The 24,326-nt window shown below is 40.1% G+C and overlaps 1 protein-coding gene across 1 annotated transcript in view; it reads left to right on the top strand.

Annotated features, from left to right (window-relative positions):
- LOC126481718 (osmotic avoidance abnormal protein 3-like) overlaps nt 1–24,326 on the top strand; it is a 287,181-nt gene that overhangs the window by 240,993 nt on the left and 21,862 nt on the right. Inside the window, exons 10-11 of the mRNA XM_050105670.1 lie at nt 15,775–15,834; nt 15,964–16,124. Of these exons, the coding sequence (XP_049961627.1) occupies nt 15,775–15,834; nt 15,964–16,124 (221 nt within the window). The remainder of the gene's footprint in view (nt 1–15,774; nt 15,835–15,963; nt 16,125–24,326) is intronic.

The raw sequence follows: 24,326 nt of genomic DNA, 5'->3' as shown, positions 1-24,326 counted from the left end.
TACAGGAATGTACAATTGATGTCTAGAGTGGATCTGACAGCTGGAATCTGGCAGGTTCCACTCACAGAAGAATGCTGCAAATATATGGCATTTCTCTTTGAAGGTCAGTCATACGAATACAAGGTGATGAGGTGGTGACTTTTTGTCTTCCGTAGTGTGTTTACAGCTGTACATATTTTGTACCAAAAGTTTCTCTAACTGTTAATATGTAACAACAATTTTACAGTAAGAAAATAAAATAAGCCACTGAAGACAGCACAAAAAGTACTGAAACATGTCTGCGTAAAACAAAACTGAAAAGTTTTCTTGCATATGGCGGAATTTTTCATCCTATTTTCACACCAAGCATGGACATAAGAAGAACTGCAACATCACAAGATGATCAAACACAGGATGATTGAATATCCATCATATGCTTTATATTTTGTAAGAAAGGTACATAAGCATGATGAAGTGTAGCAAAATATGTTATGTAAGGTTGCTAAATATAGATACATACCATGTGTTATGGAAAGGATAGGTTGGTACTCACCATATGGAGGAGATGATGAGTCACAGAGAGGTGCACCAGCTCAAACACACATGACCACTGTTGCTGGCCAGTGAAGCTAGACTCTGAGCAATTGTGCATGATGGGAGAAGTAATCTGGGTGGTGGGATAAGGAGAGGCTGGGGTGGGGACGTGGACACATAGCAGGGTAGTGGTGGGGGTAGTAAAGTGATGCTTGTGGGAGCGTGAAAGGATTTAGGGTAGGGCAGTTAGGTGCAGGCAGGAGATCACAAGGGTTGGGAGGCAGTGAAAAGGAGGGAAGTAGAGGTGGAGAAAAAAAAAGAGAAAAGTAAGAGTAGGGGGGAAAGATGAGGGAGAGAGACTATTGTGTGCAATGGTGGAACAGAAGGCTAATAGTGCTGGAGTGAGAGCAGGGAAGGGGATAAGTAGGTGATGCTCAGAGAGTAATGAAGGCTGAGGTTGAAGAGGTGGGGGTGGGGGGGAGGGGTAGGGGGGGTGTTGGTTTATGGGAATGTAGGATATATTGTAGGGAAAGTTCCCATCTGCGCAGTTCAGAAAAGCTGACGTTGGCAGGAAGGATCCAGATAGTGCAGGTTGTGAAGCATCATTGAAGTGAAGAACGTTATGTTGGGCAGCGTGTTCAGCACCTGTGTGGTCCAACTGTTTCTTGGCCACAGTTTGTCAGTGTGCATTCATGTGGACATGCAGCTTGTTGGTTGTCATGCTCTCAGAGACTGCAGCACAGTGGTTGCAGCTTAGTTTGTCGATCACATGACTGCTTTCACAGGCAGCCATGCCTTTGATGGGATAAGTGATGCTTGTGTCTGGACTTGAGTAGATGGTGATGAGAGGATGTATAGAAAGGTCTTGTATCTTCCTCATCCACCTACAAACCCTGCCACAGTGACGCCATTCCAGAAATACAACTGGGTCTCCACTCTTACCTGAAATCCTCAGACCCACCCAAAACGCCTCTCTCTCTCTCTCTCTCTCTCTCTCTCTCTCTCTCTCTATCCACTTCCTGCACTCTTATTTTCTACTTGGTTCCTAAAGTCCATAAACCCAACCACCCAGGATGCTCCATTGTGGACAGTTACTGTGCCCCCACTGATAGAATCTCCACTCTTGCAGACCAACACCTTCAGCCTATTATCTGTAACCTACACTCCTATATAAAAGACACCAACCACTTCCTTCACTCTCTCCACAGTTCCTGTTTCTTTGCCATACAGTGCCCTGCTCGTCACTATTGATGCCACCTCCCTTTACACTAACATCCTTAATGCTGACGGCCTTGCCACTGTTGAACACTACCTTTCCCAATGCATGTGTGATTCCAAACCTACAGCCTCCTTCGTGGTCACCATGACTACTTATATCCTCAGCCACAATTACTTCATCTTTAAAGGTACCACTTACAGACAAATCCATAGTATGAGAATGGGCACCTGCATGGCACCACCCTACGCTAACCTATTCGTTGTCCATCTAGAGTAATCCTTCCTAACCCCCAAAATCGCAAACTCCTCACCTGGTTCAGGTCCTCTGATGATATTTCAAGATCCAGATTGCAGGTGAGGACATATTGTCCACATTCCTCCAGATGCTCACCTGCTTCTTCCCCATTTGCATCACTTGGTCTTTTGCAACTCATCAAGCCAACTTCCTTGTGTTGAGCTCCACCTCATAGAGGGCTACATCAGTACCTCCATCCATATCAAACCTACTAAATACCAGTGATACCTCCAATTTGACAGCTGCCACCTGTTCCATATGAAGAAGTCCCTTCCATACAGCCTAGTCACCCCTGGATATTGCATCTGTTGTGACAAGCAGACCTTCTCAAAATATAGCAAGTGTCTCACTGAGGCCTTCACAGACCAAAATTACCCTCCCAACCTTGTGTAGAAAAAGTCTCCTATGCCATATCTCTCCAGTCACCAACCAACTCCCAGAGTTGCATTGTCCAGCCAGAAAGGAGCATTCTCCTTGTGACTCAACATTGCCCAGGACTGGAGCAACTGAATCACATTCTCCGTCTGGGTTTCAACTAGTTCTTGTCATGCCCTGAAATGAGGAATATCCTACCCAGTAGCCTTCCTACCCCTCCAACAGTGGTATTCCATTGCCCACCAAAACTACACAATGTCCGTATCCATTCCTAGTGCACTGCTGCTGCCCAACCCCTTGCCTTCTGGCTCAATATCCCTGTAATTGATCTAGATGGAAGACTTGTTCCATACAGCCTCCCACCACCACCTACTGCAGCCCGGTCATAAGCATCACATGTCCCATCACAGGCAGGGCTACGTGTGTAATCAGTCATATGATCTACAAGCTAAGCTGCAACCACTGTGCTGTATTCTGCATGAGAAAGATGACCAACGAGCTTTCTCTCCACATGAATGTCCACCAACAAACTGAAGCCAAGAGACAGTCGGATCACCCAGTTACTGAAAACATTGTCCAACAAACTTTCTTCACTTCAAAAACAGCTTCATGGCCTGCGCCATCTGGATCCTTACTGCCATCAGCTTTTCTAAACTGTGCAGGTGGGAACTCTTCCTGCAATATATCCCATGTTCCCATAACTACATGTACATCTACCATTTACATCTACCATCTACATAGATACTCCGCAAGCCACCATATGGTCCATGGCGGGGGTACCCTGTACCACTACTTGTCATTTCCTTTCCTGTTCCACTCACAAATGGAGTGAGGGAAAAACAATTGTCTGTATACAGGAGGGCATAGTTTCATGGTGATATGTACTAATAAAAGTTTCTCAGGCTTCCAGCTGTGTCAAGTGGTTTAAAATCCAAGAGCTTTTGGCTGAGTACTCCTCGGCCATTGTCAAGTGGTGACTGTCTCCTGGTTGCTGCTGCCATCCTTATATAGCCGTGCTGCCTTCTGTGATGTCACTGGTACCCGCTCTGGCACTATATATGGTAATGTTTGCATTGTGCAGCCCCCGTGCCCTCTTCAACCTTCCGATGGTCAGGTCCCACACTGTGCTTAGCTGCAGGCTGCCATCTTTATTGAGCGTGTTGTCACAAATTTTTATTTCGATCACTTCTTTTATTATGATATCCCAAAAACTGTTAGTCCATGTGATAATAGATGTCTCTTTGAATGCAATATGATGACGATTTTCTAATGCATGCTCTGCTACTGCTGATTTCTTTGGGTACCATAGACAAAAACATCTCTCGTGTTCTACACAGCACTGTTCAATGGTACACACAGTCTGTCCAATATAGAACTGTCCACACCTATATGGTATTTTATATACTCCTGGCATTTTGATGCCTATGTTGTCTTTCACAGGCCTCAAGAGCTGTCAAATTTTTGCTACAGCCCTGAAGACCGAATCAATTTTATGCCTCTTTAGGAGCAGGCTTATCTTTTCTGTTATTGAGCCACAGAATGGCAAGAACACAATCTTCTTCAAGGTGTTCTCCTTGGAGTCTTCCTGCTTACGTATTTTCAGGAAGATAGCTTGCAAAATCTGGCAGTTGTTGTAGCTATTTTCCTTGAATACTTTCCATAAGTGGCTCAGTTCCTTCAGCAAGTTTTCAGAATCTGGGATGGTTTCGGCTCAATGCACTAAGGTCCTCAGAACAGAAAGTTTCTGAGATGGATGGTGATAGCTGTTATTGTGCAGATATCAGTCTTTGTGGGTGGGTTTCCGGTAAACGCTGTGGCTCCGAGGCCTATTTGTTTTGCAGCAGACAAGGACATCAAGGAATGGCAAGGCACCATCTGTCTCTATCTCCACTGTGAACTTGATGTTGTCATGGATGTTGGTGATGTCGTCCAAGAATTCTTCCAGCTTTCCACGTCCATGTTTTCAAAGTACCCCATGAACAGATTGGCTGCAGCTGGAGCTAATGAGCTTCCCATCGCAACGCTGTCCATCTGGTTGAAATATTCTCCATCATACAAGAAATACTGATGTCAGAGTATGCTTGAATAAATCCACAATGCTGTAGCTGCAAGGTCTATGATGTTTCCATTGCATGTGGGCTGCCAAGCTAGCTGCTCAAGACAGTTTACAGAAAACATGTTCAAAAGTATTTTGTAGGACTGTCTGTCTGTACCCCCCCTCCCCGCAATGAATCCATAGTCATCCCAGTCTATATTCATAAGGTTAAAGTCACCTGCTGCTAGCATTGCATGGCCTGGGTATTTATGTACTATTGACTGTAGACTTTCTTTGAATGACTCTAGAACTGCCACAGCAGAATTGAGTGGCTGGTAATGACATCCAACAATTAACTTGGTTTCACCTACACCTGCTATGTGTCCAGACAACTTCACTGTGACACTCAACTTTGACCTAAAAGGAGACCGTATTTTTGGTAACCGCAATGAACACTCCCCCTCCTATGGCTTCTAATCTGTCTTTTTGATATAAATTCCATGACTCACTAAATATCTCAGTGCTTTCCACTTGGGGTTTTAGCCAGCTTTCGGTCCCAAGAATAGTTTGAGCCTTTCTTGCTCTCATTCCAGCATTAACAGCCTTCTATTCAACCATTACATCCGCTAGTCTCTCTGCATGTCCCCCTCCCCTCCCCTCCCCTCCTCCTCTACTCCTCTCGTTTCCCCTCCTCCACTCCTCTCCTTTCCCTATACTACGATGCATTATGGTTGTGTCTGTATGACTTTTTATAGGTGAAGTTACATACCATAAACCAAGAACAGGGCATGCGGGTAATGACAACAGACAGGCATACTTATAACAATGACTACTCAATGAGTTACTAATGCATGGTTACTTCCTCTCTTTGTACTAACCGTAGGAATATTAATTTTTGGGACCTGTACGAGTGAAGCCGAGACAAGTCCTTTCTGTAGAGTATGCCGAAAATTCTTTCTCCTCTGGTGTCTTGGTGAAGAACCCATCAGGATGGGGATCCTGGTGTGCAGAGTTCTGTCTGCAGGGCTCTTCTCTCTTAAATCCTAGCAAACCAATTCATAAATTTCCTTTCTTGTTTCTCTCACAAGAGCACCTGTTCTGTCATCCCTTTTTCTACATCATAAGTTTCTAAAGCTGAAATGCTTCTCTTCTGCAGCCCAGTTGTAATTACAACCTGCTAGTGTATGACAGTGGGGCAAAGTAACACATGTATGATGATGAGATATAAATGCTGTTAAGTGAGGCAAACAATATATACATTTGTTTAATTTTTTGACAAATGGCTGATGTTAAAATACATGTTAAGCATATCACAAGAAGGAAGTGAAGATGCAGGAAAGGAAACCTTGACTACAGAGAATATCTTGATGTGCTTGCATGTTTAGGTAGCATCACAAAGAGGTGCTTCAATTGTTTAACAGCTGATGTGCAGAAATAATAGAAAAAGGCTTTCATTATCTCTGATGAGAGTGCACCAATGAATAAACAACTTAAGTAAATTAAATAAAAACGCTTTAGGTCTTAACATATTACACCAAGAGGCATAAAATCAAAGGACTGGTGAGCTATTATGAAGATGTGTTTTACCTTATAAATACTGGAAAGATTAAGAGCAAACTTAGAATTATTTTCACTAGACCTCAAGATGTTACCTTTTAGTATACAGGGTGATTCAGGAAGGAAGAACAGATTTCAGTTGTTATTACAGACAAACCGTAAAATATAGAAACACATTGTGCATCTCACTGGATAGCGGAAAGTTCAAAGTTTTGTCACAGCTGTGCTGTTGTCTGTTTGTAGCAACATGGCAACTACACCACAAGGGAAATCATTCTGTGTGTTGGTATTCGCACAAAGTAATCCATTGTTCAAGTGCAACATGCAACCTGTCATTGATTCTGCAAGAAGTCACCTCTGCACAAGCTGATTTATGGCTAGCATAAAATATTCTTCGAAGTTGGTTGCAAGTGCACAGAGAAGAGCGCTGGTTGGCCATACAAGTCTGATGTTAATGGTGAGAGTATCCATGATACATTCAAACAGAAGCCCTTGGAAGTCCAGAAAATAGGCAGGTCAGGAACTCCAACCTCCTCAAACAATAGGGTGAAGTGTTCTGAAATGATGCCTGCATATGAAGCTTAGAGGTTTCAGTTACTGCAGCAGTTGTGTCCTGGCAACCATAATGGGAGATACCAATATTGCATTTTAATTCTTCAGGATATGGCAGAGGACACTTTCTGGGTCACAAAATCCTGGCATTGTCATCAAATGTGAAAGAGACTTGCCAAAACTGAATGTGTTTTGTGCCATTTGTGTTCACAAACTTTATGGACCTCTCTTTTTTATGGAGGAAACTGTGATAGGAATGTCACAGGTGGACATGCTGCAAAATTGGATGTTTCCTTGACTTCACCACAAATATTCCAGTGGTTTCATTTTTATGCATGCTGGTGCCCCGCCTCACTTTTGCGTTGAGATTTGGCATTTGTTTAATAACACCATCCCACAATGTTGGATTGGAAGAGATGGACAACAAGATCTTGTTCGCTATTTTTGGCTTCCAGGGTCATCAGACATCATATCTTGCAACTTTTTTCTGTGGCAGTTCATAAAAGACAGAATCTTCGTTCAATTTATGGCAGCTACTCTTCAAGATCTGAGAACTTGAATTGTTGAAGCTATTAATTCAATAAATAGGGACCTGCTGATTGATGTGTGGAATAAATGCCTGCCATTTAATTGTTTTTTGAATAGTGCATGGTGCTCATGTTGAATGTATTATACAGTGCCAGTGTGAACATAAAACTTTGAACCTTCCTCTGTCCAGTAACATACAGTGTGTTTCTATCTTTCATACTTTTTAATAAAGAGATGAACTCTGTTAAGTCTTTCTGAATCATCCTGTACATAGTGAGCATTTGCCTAAAGAAATGGAAAAAATGTACATGTAAATTAGGTAAACATCCATAGCACATTTTTGCATTTTTTTTTATGTGAGCAGACTGTGACTGGTTTAGTAATAAAGATAACCCTTGTAATCTGGTAACAACGAATATATCCCAGCAGACAATCATTGGTGCTTATTGGAAGGTGGAGACTTCTTGGAGAAACATGCAGGATGGTAAAATAGATATAGGAGGAATAACATGAGAGAAGGCTCATTATCAGATAACATAATAGAATATATGTAAGTTATGGTATTAGAAAAAATATAGGTAAAAAGTACAAAAGAAGGAGTCAGGAAACGTGTTTGAAGTAACCAAGTAGAGTTGGTATCCTCAAGAGAAGCTTTGTCATTGAGATGCATAGAAATAAGTATCAGAGGCTGGGCATACTGTTAAATATTTAATATGGGGCATACCAGATGGTTTGTAGGTATTGGAGAGGAGAAGGGCAGACAAACCCAGGGAAGGGACGGTCTAATCTTTGGTCAGGTGAATCCATAGACAGTGACCTGAACCATTTTTGTATAGAGGCAATAATAAAGAGACACTAACACTGGAAAGGTGAAAAGATATTTACACTGTATCTGCCCATAAGAAAAGTTGTAAGCACAGCTCTTGCAGAAGTAGGAAGCTCTACAGTGACTGTTAGTCACACTTTTGAAGTGTTCTCCAAATCATTTAAAGGCTAATAGACTTACCCGGGCACTGATGATTCTTTGAATTTATGTTTACACATGTATCTGACTTACCACAGATCTGAGATATGAATCTGTGGAGTGTGGTGTAGGTTAAAATGTCAGCATTTGACTCCTTATGGTAAAGGTGAACTTAAAACATTTTTTTTCTCAATAAATTTGATAAACTTATGAGGCTGTAATCTAGAAATGGAAAGAAAAGTAAATGCAATTATGTTTGAGCAACAGTACTGTAATGTAATAACGATATAGACTTATCAAACAGGTTAAATATCTCTTATGCTTTTATGGAGGAGGAGGAGATTAGTGTTTAACGTCCCGTCGACAACGAGGTCATTAGAGACGGAGCGCAAGCTCGGGTGAGGGAAGGACGGGGAAGGAAATCGGCCGTGCCCTTTCAAGGGAACCATCCCGGCATTTGCCTGAAGCGATTTAGGGAAATCACGGAAAACCTAAATCAGGATGGCTGGAGACGGGATTGAACCGTCCTCCTCCCGAATGCGAGTCCAGTGTGCTAACCACTGCGCCACCTCGCTCGGTATATGCTTTTATTTATGCAAATGAAATAATGTATGTATAAAGTAGATGGATGGTGGTACAAGGGAAAGCCAATACAAATAAAGCAGTAAAATGTGTAATGGGAAAGTCATTTACTAGATTATGGCATGGAATGAACAACTGTATGGTTGAACAGACGTAGAGCCTACACCGGTATTTTGACAAGCTATGTTAAGTGTGAGACACTCTCTTTTATCTAAGCAAGCTGAATTACATAATAGATATTTTTCTAAAATGAAAATGAAATAGAGGGAGCTAAGCTCTCATAAATTCTAGAAAAAGAAATAATGTGTCAAGATATATGTCACACTAAAAAATTGATAAATGTGATGGTGATTTTTGTAATGCATGATAAGTGTAAAGTTTATGCTCGAAACTAAATATTCATTAATTAAATGGACTGGACGAAAAAAGATATGCTCATACATTGCTTGAAGAATTAAAAATGGGTTTGGTCTTAAGTGACCTTACGGACAGATGATGATGATGATGATGATGATGATGATGACTGTCTGACATTTTTCAATGTTATGTGATGTTTGTAATTAGTCAAATAAGATGGGTTTCTAAACATCTATTGTGGCCATGGAGGAATGTGTGGTGTCACATGTCAATTCTGTGATGTAATGTGTTCCACTTCAAACCACTCAGGCCAAGAAAAGATGTTTGTGGAGACTAAAAGATACAAGTAGTTGTTAAGTCTGGAACATCCCATTGTGTGCACTATGGTTTGCCATATGTGCAAGTGTGGTGTAAAAGGCATCAGCTCAGAACATTGACAAGGTGTGATGGCAAGTGGCTGTCTCCACCTGCTGTGGCACAGCCCACACCATTATGGTGCCATCACCACCAGCGTGCACAGTGCCTTGTTGACAACTTGGATCCATGGCTTCATGGGGTCTGCACCACACTCGAACCCTACCATCAGCTGGGACACTTGTGACCAGGTCACAGTTTTCCTGTCTTCCAGGGTCCAACTGAAATTGTTATGAGCCCAGGAAAGGTGCTGCAGGCAAGGCTATGCAGTTAGTAAAGGCAGTTGTGTTAGTCATTTGCTGCCACAGCCCATTAATGCCAAATTTCACCACACTGTCATAACGGATATGTTCATCATACTGTTGGCCACTGCATTGTTCATGGTGAGAGGTAATCCCTGAAATGTGTATCAGCACTGTTGAAACTGTGGATCATGAAATATTTAATTCCCCAATGATTTCCAAAATGGGATGTCCCATGCTTCTGGCTCCAACTATCATTCTGCATTCAAGGGCTGTTAATTCATGCCATGGAGCCATACTCATGTTTGAAACCTTTCCACATGACTCACCTGAGTACAAATGTTAGCTCTGGCATGCACTGCCCTTATATACCTTCTGTATGCAATACTATCACCATCTGTGTATGTGCTTTCACTATTCCATGACTTTTGTCACTGTAATTGGGGTTATCAAAATGGTTTTCACAGACACAGATAGATGCTTTCAGACAGAGATAGATCCACTACTAATAATATATTTGTAGTTAGAAAAGTGAATGAGAAAGTATGGGAGTGTAAACAAAAAAAAGCTTACTTATTCATCAATTTTATGAAAGCTTGTGACTTCATTCAGAGGCAAAGCCTTTGGAATGTAATGAAAAAATTTAGATTTCCAATTAAACCTATCAGCCTTTGTAAAATTTGCATGGATGATAGTATAAGGAGGCTTATTCTTAATGGAATAAAATATGGTCATTTTAGAAATAAACCTGGACTAAGACGAGGTCCCTTCTTTCTTTAATGTAGCCTTCAAGAGAGTTGAGAGTAAACTCAAACTGATACCTGCTGGGATTCTCCTGAGAAATAAAGTTAAGATGTTAGTGTATGGAAATGATATAGTACTCCCAGGAAAAAGTGAAACTGAGGTTAGACAGCTATTTGTGGAGCTCACAGAAAAAGCATACAAACTTGTTGTTGTGGTCTTCAGTCCTGAGACTGGTTTGATACAGCTCTCCATGCTACTCTGTCCTATGCAAGCTTCTTCATCTCCCAGTACCTACCGCAACCTACATCCTTCTGAATCTGCTTAGTGTATTCATCTCTTGGTCTCCCTCTACGATTTTTAGCCTCCACGCTGCCCTCCAATACTAAATTGGTGATCCCTTGATGCCTCAGAACATGCCCTACCAACTGATCCCTTCTTCTAGTGAAGTTGTGCCACAAACTTCTCTTCTCCCCAATCCTATTCAATACTTCCTCATTAGTTATGTGATCTACCCATCTAATCTTCAGCATTCTTCTGTAGCACCACATTTAAAAAGCTTCTATTCTCTTCTTGTCCAAACGATTTATCGTCCATGTTTCACTTCCATACATAACTACACTCCATACAAATACTTTCAGAAATGACTTCCTGACACTTAAATCTATACTTGATGTTAACAAATTTCTCTTCTTCAGAAACACTTTCCTTGCCATTGCCAGTCTACATTTTATATCCTCTCTACTTCGACCATCATCAGTTATTTTGCTCCCCAAATAGCAAAACTCCTTTACTACTTTAAGTGTCTCATTTCCTAATCTAATTCCCTCAGCATCACCCGACTTAATTCGACTACATTCCACTATCCTCGTTTTGCTTTTGTTGATGTTCATCTTATATCCTCCTTTCAAGACACTGTCTATTCCATTCAACTGGTCTTCCAAGTCCTTTGCTGTCTCTGACAGAATTACAATGTCATCAGCGAACCTCAAGGTTTTTATTTCTTCTCCATGGATTTTAATACCTACTCCAAATTTTTCTGCCATCTGGTTTCTGTACAAATTGTAAATAGCCTTTCGCTCCTTGTATTTTACCCCTGCCACCTTCAGAATTTGAAAGAGAGTATTCCAGTCAACATTGTCAAAAGCTTTCTCCAAGTCTACAAATGCTAGAAAGGTAGGTTTGCCCTTCCTTAATCTAGCTTCTAAGATGAGTTGTAGGGTCAGTATTGCCTCACGTGTTCCAACATTTCTACGGAATCCAAACTGATCTTCCCCGAGGTCAGCTTCTACTAGTTTTTCCATTCTTCTCTAAAGAATTTGCATTAGTATTTTGCAGCTGTGACTTATTAAACTGATAGTTCGTTAATTTTCACATCTGTCAACACCTGCTTTCTTTGGGATTGGAATTATTATATTCTTCTTGAAGTCTGAGGGTATTTCACCTGTTTCATACATCTTGCTCACTAGATGGTAGAGTTTTGTCAGGGCTGGCTCTCCCAAGGCCGTCAGTAGTTCCAATGGAATGTTGTCTACTCCGGGGGCCTTGTTTCGACTCAGGTCTTTCAGTGCTCTGTCAAACTCTTCACGCAGTATTGTATCTCCCATTTCATATTCATCTACATCCTCTTCAATTTCCATAATATTGTCCTCAAATACATCGCCCTTGTATAGACCTTCTATATACTCCTTCCACCTTTCTGCTTTCCCTTCTTTGCTTAGAACTGGGTTTCCATCTGAGTTCTTGATGTTCATGCAAGTGGTTCTCTTATCTCCAAAGGTCTCTTTAATTTTCCTGTAGGCAGTATCTATCTTACCCCTAGTGAGATAAGCCTCTACATCCTTACATTTGTCCTCTAGCCATCCCTGCTTAGCCATTTTGCACTTCCTGTCGATATCATTTTTGAGATGTTTTTATTCCTTTTTGCCTGCTTCATTTACTGCATTTTTTATTTTCTCCTTTCATCAATTAAATTCAGTATATCCTCTGTTACCCAAGGATTTCTACTAGCCCTCATATTTTTACCTACTTGATCCTCTGCTGCCTTCACTACTTCATCCCTCAAAGCTACCCATTCTTCTTCTACTGTATTTCTTTCCCCCATTCCTGTAAATTGTTCCCTTATGCTCTCCCTCAAACTCTGTACAATCTCTGGTTTAATCAGTTTATCCAGGTCCCATCTCCTTAAATTCCCACCTTTTTGCAGCTTCTTCAGTTTTAATCTACAGGTCATAACCAATAGATTGTGGTCAGAGTCCACATCTGCCCCTGGAAATGTCTTACAATTTAAAACCTGGTTCCTAAATCTCTGTCTTACCATTATATAATCTATCTGAAATCTGTCAGTATCTCCAGGCTTCTTCCATGTATACAACCTTCTTTTATGATTCTTAAACCAAGTGTTAGCTATGGTTAAGTTGTGCTCTGTGCAAAATTCTACCAGGCGGCTTCATCTTTCATTTCTTAGCCCCAATCCATTTTCACCTACTACATTTCCTTCTCTCCCTTTTTCTACTACCAAATTCCAGTCACCCATGACTATTAAATTTTTGTCACCCTTCACTATCTGAATAATTTCTTTTATTTCATCATACATTTCTTCAATTTCTTCGTCATCTGCAGAGCTAGTTGGCATATAATAAACTTGAACTACTGTAGTAGGCGTGGGCTTCATATCTATCTTGGCCACAATAATGCATTCACTATGCTGTTTGTAGTAGCTTACCCACATTCCTATTTTCCTATTCATTATTAAACCTACTCCTGCATTACCCCTATTTGATTTTGTGTTTATAACCCTGTAGTCACCTGACCAGAAGTCTTGTTCCTCCTGCCACCGAACATCACTAATTCCCACTATATCTAACTTTAACCTATCCATTTCCATTTTTAAATTTTCTAAACCACCTGCCCGATTTAGGGATCTGACATTCCACACTCCGATCCGTAGAATGCCAGTTTTCTTTCTCCTGATAACGACATCCTCTTGAGTAGTCCCCGCCCGGAGATCCGAATGGGGGACTATTTTACCTCCGGAATATTTTACCCGAGAGGACGCCATCATCATTTAACCATACAGTAAAGCTGCATGCCCTCGGGAAAAATTACGGTTGTAGTTTCCCCTTGCTTTCAGCCATTCGCAGTACCAGCACAGCAAGGCCGTTTTGGTTAATGTTACAAGGCCAGATCAGTCAGTCATCCAGACTGTTGCCCCTGTAACTACTGAAAAGGCTGCTGCCCCTCTTCAGGAACCACACGTTTGTCTGGCCTCTCAACAGATACCCCTCCGTTGTGGTTGCACCTACGGTACGGCTATCTGTATTGCTGAGGCACGCAAGCCTCCCCACCAACGGCAAGGTCTATGGTTCATGGGCGGGAGGTATACAGACTTGGCCTAAAATTAAACAATCTGAAAACGAAATACATGATAGTTCAAAGGTGTAGGAATGAACAAAAAACCAATCACATCTTTTAAGAGGCAAACATAAATTCAGATGTACTGAACTGTTCTGGTTTCTGGGTGCACTGACAGACAAACAAAATCAGAGACAACTAGACTTGAAATTGAGACTGAAAAGCACTAACAGAGGCTATCACTTCATATAAAAACTTGCACAGGATCTGAAGTACTGCGAATAAAAACTAAACTGAAGCTGTATAATACTATCATCAATCCTAACCTATGTAGTGTAAATGTGGAGTTTAACTAAACATAATAATATAAGTTACAAGTTTCTGAAACAAAGTTTGTAGGAAAATATGTGGTCCATACTGTGATAATGAATCACAAAACTGGAAGAAAAGAGACAACATAGAAAACCAAATGCTATCACAAAAAGCAAAAATAATGAGCATAATAAGTTCCTGAAGACTTCAGTGGTCTGGCCATCTGATCAGAGTGAAAGAGTAGTCAAGTATTCAGTTGTTAAAAAGACCAAGGGGGGACCTAGTACTACATAGCTAAATAAAATTAATACAACATGCAACAGGATTGGTGTAAATAATTGGTAAGAAGCATCACATGACAGAAGCAGTTGGAGGGAACATGTGATAGCGGCATGGGATCTTTGAGTCCCATAGAAGATAAGAAGAAGTAGATTGGAAGTCCAGGACCTTAACTGCTTTAGTACCTCATGCTGTGTTACCACATTCTTGTTCCAGCAACTTAATTGCATGGTGTCACTTCCTTTATGCAAATTATGTGGAAACCTGAATGTATTATGATATAGTATAATTGATGGAAGATTCATTTTGGTGTGTTCTGCTAGGTAGGAGATTCTATTCTTCTTGCACAATATTTTGACAATTTATCTAGTGTTTATCAACATCTATGAGCTGTGTTTCAGCATGCCACATGAGGGTGCAGAATGTGGCTGAATTAAATTTGGGCATTTTTCCATAAAGATTAAGAGATGTGAAATTTTCTGTACTCTCTTCATGTTAGATGTAGATAATATCTTGTATATATTCAGATATTTGTTTTGTATTTGATTATTTTGTTTGTGGTACTTCCTGGATGGCGTGTGGCAGATGGATTTCATCAGCAGACACCCCAATGTCACAGCAGGTGTTGCATGGAGCTACCAATGCTGTACCATGTGCCAAAAAGGATCTCAGAGTACTCTGTGTCATGGACAGCAAAGATAACAATGTCAATCAATATGTAACATTTGAAATTATGGAAAAGGCCTTGGTTTCAGTTTGAGTATAGTCACTGTTTGAGACATGTTTGCACTTATATCTATAATAAACATTTATAGTCAGTTAAATCTACTGAGAGCTATTTCATAGAAAAGAATAATGGAAGATAACTACAGTTTGAAGTAGAATATTATACACTGAATTGGTGGTAGCTTTTAGCCACTATCTGAAATCAAGACAACCAACACGTAATAAGGATTACCTAGGTTAGGTATATTGTAGTAGTTTATAACAAGTTTGTTCTTCCCGACGTAAAACAACATCCTTATAATCAGTGCACATTTCTGCTCGGCTGCAGGAGTACATTGATTTTGATGATACTATTTTGTAAACACATCAACATTTCAAATATTGTCATTATATTGATCATTTAATAAGACTATTAGTATCTTTGTAGTATTCACGACCTTATTGGGTTGAGCTTCGCTGTATCTTTAATGCTTGTATTATTTCAAAAGTAGAATATTTTAGTAACAGGTTCAGGGTTTTTGATAGTAATGAGACTTTAAACTTAAAATTATTAATGCAGTTATACCTCAAAAACCATAAGATTATCCTTTAATCACTTTGTATATAGCATAGTAGGATAAGTAATTCTGAAGTCATGGCAAAAAGGGAGGTAATAGACAGATATGGTAGGCTGTAAGCATGTAGAGGACTGAGCTATTTCAAAATGCTAGTAATGTATGTTCATTTGCAGGACTCAGATAATGATCGAGAATTGAGTTTAAGACAAAAATTTCTGAAGGATAAAGTGAGGGTATGTACAATTATATCAGTTATATGCTTTCAGTGTTAAAATAACAGTTGAAGTGTGGATGCAGATTAGGTCCATATATTAACAATTAAATTGCAAATGTTAATTATTTCTTAAATATTTTTATTCTAGCTTAACACTCTTGAATCAGAAAACAAAGACCTTCAAAATGAATTTGAAAAAGAAAGAAAGAATTATTTAGAAATTATAGGAACTTTATGTCGACAGATGAAACTTTTCAAACAAATAACTGAGAAAATAGTACCAAATCTACGCAAGGACTGTAGCTACAGGTAACAACATTCCAGCGCCAATTTTATGTATAAACTGACACAAAACAGAGAGAAAATACTAAGCAACAAAACGCATGTTGTAAATGTGTACATGCATCTTGCTGGGGTTCATGTATTGTAATTTATGGAGCCCACTTGAAATGAGTTACTTGAATTGCAAAAAATACCAGTACTCATTCGTACAGTTTACCTGGAATTTATGTACAATTCAATATTACACTTGTTTTCGTATATGTCTTGCTTATAGTCAAATTTTAATTTGATAGAAATATCTATTTTAGAATCTTGCAGAAAAATGAGACACTAGTTTTCATTTTTTACACAATAACAATAACTGCAAGTATGGGGATCCATACTCATCAGCAGAAAATTTTGAAACATTGTCACTTTAAAGTTATTTTCCTAGAAATTGATTTCTGTTTGTTAATTTGTTGTTCACTTGAGAATGCACAAGGTATTGGCCAGTAGGATGATAAATAATTCCAAAGCTAAGGCCAAATAGGGGTATTGGTCTTCAAAATTTTTAAATTTTGTTGGAAGCAACATTTTGTTTTTTAAGTTTTGAAGCTGTTTTCTAATACATTTGCCTTGCTGACTGGCCTGCACCACAGCTATCATCTTGTGCTTTTAATTCTTTGATACGATTCTCAAATCTTTCTTAAATTATTCACTTATTTCAAAGCTATCTAAATTTCAATTCTCCTTCATACATATTATTTATAAACATGCTTGAAAACCTTCACAATTAAGCACTTTTATTTGCAGTTATTTACAGAGAAAAGAGTTTTCATTATTTTTGCCTCCTTGAAAATAAATAAAAATTTTAAAAAGTTATAGTAACTGTCATTAAGCCTGTTCCTTTCCTTAAGAAAGCAATACAGACATGCTATTTCAAATCATAATGATCCAACTGCTATTAAGAATATAATACTAGTAAATTATTCAGTTATTGTAATTTTAATTTTAGGTTAAGTTTGCAACAAAATAAATAAATTTTCAGTATTATAAGTAAGCAGTCACATAAAAAATTGTCATTCACTTAAATGGAAAGCCCTATCTCTCCAGAAAATTGTCAATTAAATTAATAACAATAACTTGTAAAATCTCAGTTTCCTATATTAAAAATGAACAGGGTATTAATTGCCATGAAATAGATATTAGGGCATTGGAAGCTTTAAGTCATATCTGTGAAGTAATAAAATATTTTTTGTGCAGTTCTTTTGAAATTGAACAAAAACTAAATTGTTGATATCAATATAATGGAAGGAAACATTCCACGTGGGAAAAATTTTATATAAAAACAAAGATGAGGTGACTTACCGAACAAAAGCGCTGGCAGGTCGATAGACACACAAACAAACACAAACATACACACAAAATTCAAGCTTTCGCAACAAACTGTTGCCTCATCAGGAAAGAGGGAAGGAGAGGGGAAGACGAAAGGAAGTGGGTTTTAAGGGAGAGGGTAAGGAGTCATTCCAATCCCGGGAGCGGAAAGACTTACCTTAGGGGGAAAAAAGGACAGGTATACACTCGCACACACGCACATATCCATTCACACATACAGACACAAGCAGACATATTTAAAGACAAAGAGTTTGGGCAGAGATGTCAGTCGAGGCAGAAGTGTAGAGGCAAAGAAGTTATTGAAAGACAGGTGAGGTATGAGTGGCGGCAACTTGAAATTAGCGGAGATTGAGGCCTGGCGGATGACGAGAAGAGAGGATATACTGAAGGGCAAGTTCCCATCTCCGGAGTTCGGATAGGTTGGTGTTGGTGGGAAGTATCCAGATAACCCGGACGGTGTAATACAGAACATATCTCTGCCTACGTAGATCAACACCTTCAACCCATTACATGCAGTCTCCCATCCTTCATCAAGGACACCAACCACTTCCTTGAACGCCTGGAATCCTTACCCAATCTGTTACCCCCAGAAACCATCCTTGTAACCATTGATGCCACGTCCTTATACACAAATATTCCGCACGTCCAGGGCCTCGCTGCGATGGAGCATTTCCTTTCACGCCGATCACCTGCCACCCTACCTAAAACCTCTTTCCTCATCACCTTAGCCAGCTTCATCCTGACCCACAACTTCTTCACTTTTGAGGGCCAGACATACCAACAATTAAAGGGAACAGCCATGGGCACCAGGATGGCCCCCTCGTACGCCAACCTATTCATGGGTCGCTTAGAGGAAGCCTTCTTGGTTACCCAAGTCTGCCAACCCAAAGTTTGGTACAGATTTATTGATGACATCTTCATGATCTGGACTCACAGTGAAGAAGAACTCCAGAATTTCCTCTCCAACCTCAACTCCTTTGGTTCCATCAGTTTCACCTGGTCCTACTCCAAATCCCATGTCACTTTCCTTGACGTTGACCTCCACTTGTCCAATGGCCAACTTCACACGTCCGTCCACATCAAACCCACCAACAAGCAACAGTACCTCCATTATGACAGCTGCCACCCATTCCACATCAAACGGTCCCTTCCCTACAGCCTAGGTCTTCGTGGCAAACGAATCTGCTCCAGTCCGGAATCCCTGAATCATTACACCAACAACCTGAAAACAGCTTTCGCATCCCGCAACTGCCCTCCCGACCTGGTACAGAAGCAAATAACCAGAGCCACTTCCTCGTCCCCTCAAACCCAGAATCCCTCACAGAAGAACCACAAAAGTGCCCCACTTGTGACAGCATACTTTCCGGGACTGGACCAGACTCTGAATGTGGCTCTCCAGCAGGGATACGACTTCCTCAAATCCTGCCCTGAAATGAGATCCATCCTTCATGAAATCCTCCCCACTCCGCCAAGAGTGTCTTTCCGCCGTCCACCTAACCTTCGTAACCTGTTAGTTCATCCCTATGAAATCCCCAAACCACCTTCCCTACCCTCTGGCTCCTATCCTTGTAACCGCCCCCGATGCAAAACCTGTCCCATGCACCCTCCCACCACCACCTACTCCAGTCCTGTAACCCGGAAGGTGTACACGATCAGAGGCAGAGCCACGTGTGAAAGCACCCACGTGATTTACCAACTGACCTGCCTACACTGTGATGCATTCTATGTGGGAATGACCAGCAACAAACTGTCCATTCGCATGAATGGACACAGGCAGACAGTGTTTGTTGGTAATGAGGATCACCCTGTGGCTAAACATGCCTTGGTGCACAGCCAGCACATCTTGGCACAGTGTTACACCGTCCGGGTTATCTGGATACTTCCCACCAACACCAACCTATCCGAACTCCGGAGATGGGAACTTGCCCTTCAGTATATCCTCTCTTCTCGTCATCCGCCAGGCCTCAATCTCCGCTAATTTCAAGTTGCCGCCACTCATACCTCACCTGTCTTTCAATAACTTCTTTGCCTCTACACTTCTGCCTCGACTGACGTCTCTGCCCAAACTCTTTGTCTTTAAATATGTCTGCTTGTGTCTGTATGTGTGGATGGATATGTGCGTGTGTGCGAGTGTATACCTGTCCTTTTTTCCCCCTAAGGTAAGTCTTTCCGCTCCCGGGATTGGAATGACTCCTTACCCTCTCCCTTAAAACCCACTTCCTTTCGTCTTCCCCTCTCCTTCCCTCTTTCCTGATGAGGCAACAGTTTGTTGCGAAAGCTTGAATTTTGTGTGTATGTTTGTGTTTGTTTGTGTGTCTATCGACCTGCCAGCACTTTTGTTCGGTAAGTCACCTCATCTTTGTTTTTATATAAAAAATAAATTGTTAATAACAGGGAAAACTGCACTAGCTGTAATTTCTAAATTCATAGCTGGCTCAGCTAAAAATCAGTACAGACAACTTATTACATTTCACAATTTGGGCAGTGGTTTTTAATATGAGATTTGCAAACATGTTTTTCACAGAATGAGATTTTCACTTTGCGGTGGAGTGTGCACTGAAACTTCTTGGCACTTTAAAACTGTGTACCAGTCTGAGATTCAAATGCAATACCTTTACTTGTCAGTAGAGCTCTTGCCCAAGAAAGGCAAAGGTCCCAACTTGGATTCTTGGTCCAGCATACAGTTTTAATCTACCAGAAAGTTTCATGTTTTTACAGCTTTTTGTAACAATTTGATGGTCAGAAATTGCATTTGGCACATTTGGAATTTTCATTTCCGCAACTGGAACTTGGTGTTGAAGAATTTCCTGTTTCTATTCTTCTAACAATAGATGTTGAATGTTCATTTAGTGGCAGTTGTTTCTTAGGATGTTGAATGTTCATTTAGTGGCAGTTGTTTCCTAGCTTTAATATAAGAAGTTAATCAAGAAATCCTTGACTAATTAATATGGGTTCTTCTAGTATGTGATGTGTGATAAATATCAGTGAGATTTATAGTTTAGTTCAAATGGCTCTGAGCACTATGGGACTCAACTGCTGAGGTCGTAAGTCCCCTAGAACTTAGAACTACTTAAACCTAACTAACCTAAGGACATCACACACATCCATGCCTGAGGCAGGATTCGAACCTGCGACCGTAGCAGTCGCGTGGTTCCAGACTGTAGCGCTTAGAACCGCTTGGCCATTCCAGCCGGCTGTATAGTTTAGATTTCACATTAAGCTGAATATGTTGCTTAAACTGTGATGATAAGTATAGTGAATAGGCTCATAGTGGAGAGCAGTATCAAAAAAAGCACATCCATGGCCAGGCAACTTGTCTGGGATATCCATTTTTAAGTGGTTGTTTACAGGACACTGCAGACAGTTAAAATTAACACCTGACCACAATGTAGTTCAGAGTGAGCTACAGCCACTTGCTGACCACCTGATTTCAACATCAGTTTGGTGTGAGCTGCATTTTCTGTGCGACCTTTACCTTCATTTCCCTTCATACCTCTTAAACATTAATACCTGATTCGTCCTGCATCACAAGTTGTTTAAGAATTTTGCATTAGCTTGTACAGGCATGCTGCTGCAGTCTTGCAGTCTTACACCTGCAGGGATGATTCCAATGCATTCTGCTGTCCACCAGTAGATGATAATGGCATCATTTTCACAGTGGTAATAATTCAGCAGGTTGCAAGAATTATTTATAAACTATACACATAGCTGCAGCATATATTTGTTGTGAAATAGTTGCCAACACAGAGAGAACAAAAAGATTGAGGTCCAGGAGAAATTTCCTGGAGACCACTCCAGTTTTGCAAACAGCAGCAGCTACAGCAAGGAAACAATTGTGGATTTCTTGACTTAACAATAACTCTTCCTGGACTCTCCTCTCAGAAAGCCTACTGCTGGGGCATGAACAGAACTGGATTGTGTGGAGATCCACAGGTCACTCAGCCATCTTAGTTCTGAAGTTGGAAGAGCCAAAAGTAATTTTCAGAAATGGTATTTGTAATTTGTAATTTATTTGCGTGAAACATGTAATTACATGCATAGCAATTGGTAGTACAATACAACAGTATACAATCTAATTTTACTTTATAATAGGAACTTAAGAATGTAGTCCAAATTATTTGCATAATAATACTCCAGATTTTAGTTTCTACAGTAGGCTATAGAAGCACTCCTCAATGAGCCATGATTTTAGATGTTTTTTGAATGTCTCTCCAGTTATTACCTTCAGTTCATTTAGCAGTGCATTGAAGTATTTTGCTCCATTAATATATGGACTGTTTGCAGTTTTTTTGTCTTCTGTGTATCATGTGGTAATTTTGTACTTGTCTAGTATTGTGATCATGAACTTCTGCATTACAACAGGTATATTTCGTATCTTCTACAGTTAATACTATTGTTTCAAACATATGCATTGAATAGATAGTCAGAATTTTAAATTCTATAAACAATTCCTTACATGATGTTCGTGCATCTTTTTTGCCTAATATTCTCAAAGCTCTTTTCTGGAGTTTAAATATTCGGTCTACATGAGTTTTGGAAGCCCCACCCCACAGTGCAAGACCATATGCTAGAAATGGATGTATTAAACCAAAATACATCATCCTCATTGTTTGGGTATTGACATATGGAGCTATTCTTCTTAAAACATATGGGCTAGATGATAGCCTTGCACATACATTGTCAATTTGTTGTGTCCATAGTAGTTTGCTATTTATGCATATACCTAGGAATTTACACTCACTGCAGATTTGCCCTACGATATTGCTGTCTTGAGAATCAATACAAGTTTGCAAATCACCAACATTGAAGGGGATTATATTTGTTTTTTGTAAGTTGACTTTTAGACTGTGATTTTCAAACTTTTCCTTTGCAATATCTATAAACTTTTTTACCTCTATGCTGCGATTAAGAATATCATTTCCCCAACAAAGGCCTGAAGTATCATCTGCATACATTGTAATGAAGGTATCATTTTTTACTATCTTTGGGAAGTCATTGACGTAACATATAAAGAGGAAGGGACCAATTATCGATCCCTATCTATGGATACCATCAACTTTTACTGCATATAAACATGGATGATGAAACATCTACTGGATTGTCAACAATGTCTTGCATTTTGCATTTCCTCTGCTTGCGAATCTGAACACAACTGAAGTGGCATGACTTTGGTCAACAGTAATGTAGTTTGATAATTCTTGCTTTCATTTGTTTTTAATAGCAATCATCATGTGTTGTAATTGTTACTGACTTGGAGAAATAATAAATAATATGTCTGCATATCAGCGAAAGCCATACTGAAATCTCTACAGTGGTTCCTGAGATTAGCCCAAACATACAGACAGGAACTGCTGCAGGAGACTTTAATTTGTGTGTCTACAGGAGATGTGCATAAAATGGATCATATCCATTGGGCAGGTGCAGTTCCAGTGGTAAAATGATGCACCTACATCTACATCTAGGTCTATACTCTGAATACTAGTGTGAAGTGTATGGAAGAGGGTACTTTCCTTTTGCAGCATATATTGGCATTTCTTCCCCTTCAATTTTTGTATGGAGTGCAGGGAAGAATAACTGCTTAAATGCCTCTGTGCACACTGTAATTCTTCTTAATTTGAAGCCATACTGATCTTGTTTTCATGATCCATACATGAGCAACATGTGGAGAGCTATAGTATATTCCTAGATTCTTCACTTAATACTGGTTCTTGAAACTTTGTGAGCAAATTTTCATGGTATACTCTCAAGTATCTGCCAGTTTAGGATTTATAGCATTTCATGATATTCTTCCATTCTTCAAACAAATTTGTGACCATTCATTATCCTTCTTCACATACATTCAACATTCCATGTACATTCTACTTGGTATGAGTTCATGGTGGTGTAACATCTCTGACTAGGTAAAAGGATGACTGCTGCCCTGTGAGGCAGTGGGAGTTTGTGTGCTCTGTATGCTCATAAGATTACATGAGTCATTTATACTGCGCTTATTAATAAACAGTGAGGAAACCGTACCTCTATGCTGTGTCACTATTCCGCTATAACACCACATGTACACCATTTCCCACAGTGGTGACCCTGAATTTCTGCGTCACACAACGATTTTGCTGTTGAGTCGAAAACCTGCTGCTTTGATTATGTCATCAAGAATGCTGCCATTACAAATGGTTGAACCACACTGTTTCTTTGACAATGTTGACAACATCTGTCAACAAATACTCATGAATTCCACAAATATTCCATCTGCAAAATCACTAAATATCTGCCAAGGCTTGGATGATACTACAATGCTGAATGACAGTGACAATGACTTCATTGTTTGCCACAGTTTTGGACCAGCCTCACATCCCCACTGATGTCAAGCAGTGAACTGTGCCACGACGAGTGTCGAACTTACCAAGTGACTTCACAACAAGCTTTTCAGATTCGACACCAAGTGGATCTATTCCTGGTACTTCAGACAAAAGTGCAGCAGAGAATCACAATAAAGAATGGCCACCAGCCTCCATAGCAAATAGTGATCTAAGGCCTCTGACTTTTGCTCAGGATAAAACATCGCATGTCCCAGTGCTAGTGATTATGAGTGTGATGATACCCACGTTAATGACCTGAACCATATGGAGACCTCCCACAGTGCCATTAAGGTTGAACAACTATGCTCTGCACCATACCATTCCATCATTCTGTATTCATCATCCATCTGTCGACTGACTGCGGGCTCAAGGTTTTTCGTCACCTTTCAGTACCTGTCTATTCTGATTTTCCAAATCTTGTTCTGACCGTTGGGAATAAACGTGAGTTCTGTGAGGCAGACTATGACATCACTCATATCACAGCCGTGCCAGGCATCACAAC

The sequence above is a fragment of the Schistocerca serialis genome, chromosome 5 (assembly GCF_023864345.2).
Source record: "Schistocerca serialis cubense isolate TAMUIC-IGC-003099 chromosome 5, iqSchSeri2.2, whole genome shotgun sequence".
Classification (NCBI taxonomy): Eukaryota; Metazoa; Arthropoda; class Insecta; order Orthoptera; family Acrididae; genus Schistocerca; species Schistocerca serialis.
This window is presented reverse-complemented; position numbering and strand designations above follow the sequence as displayed.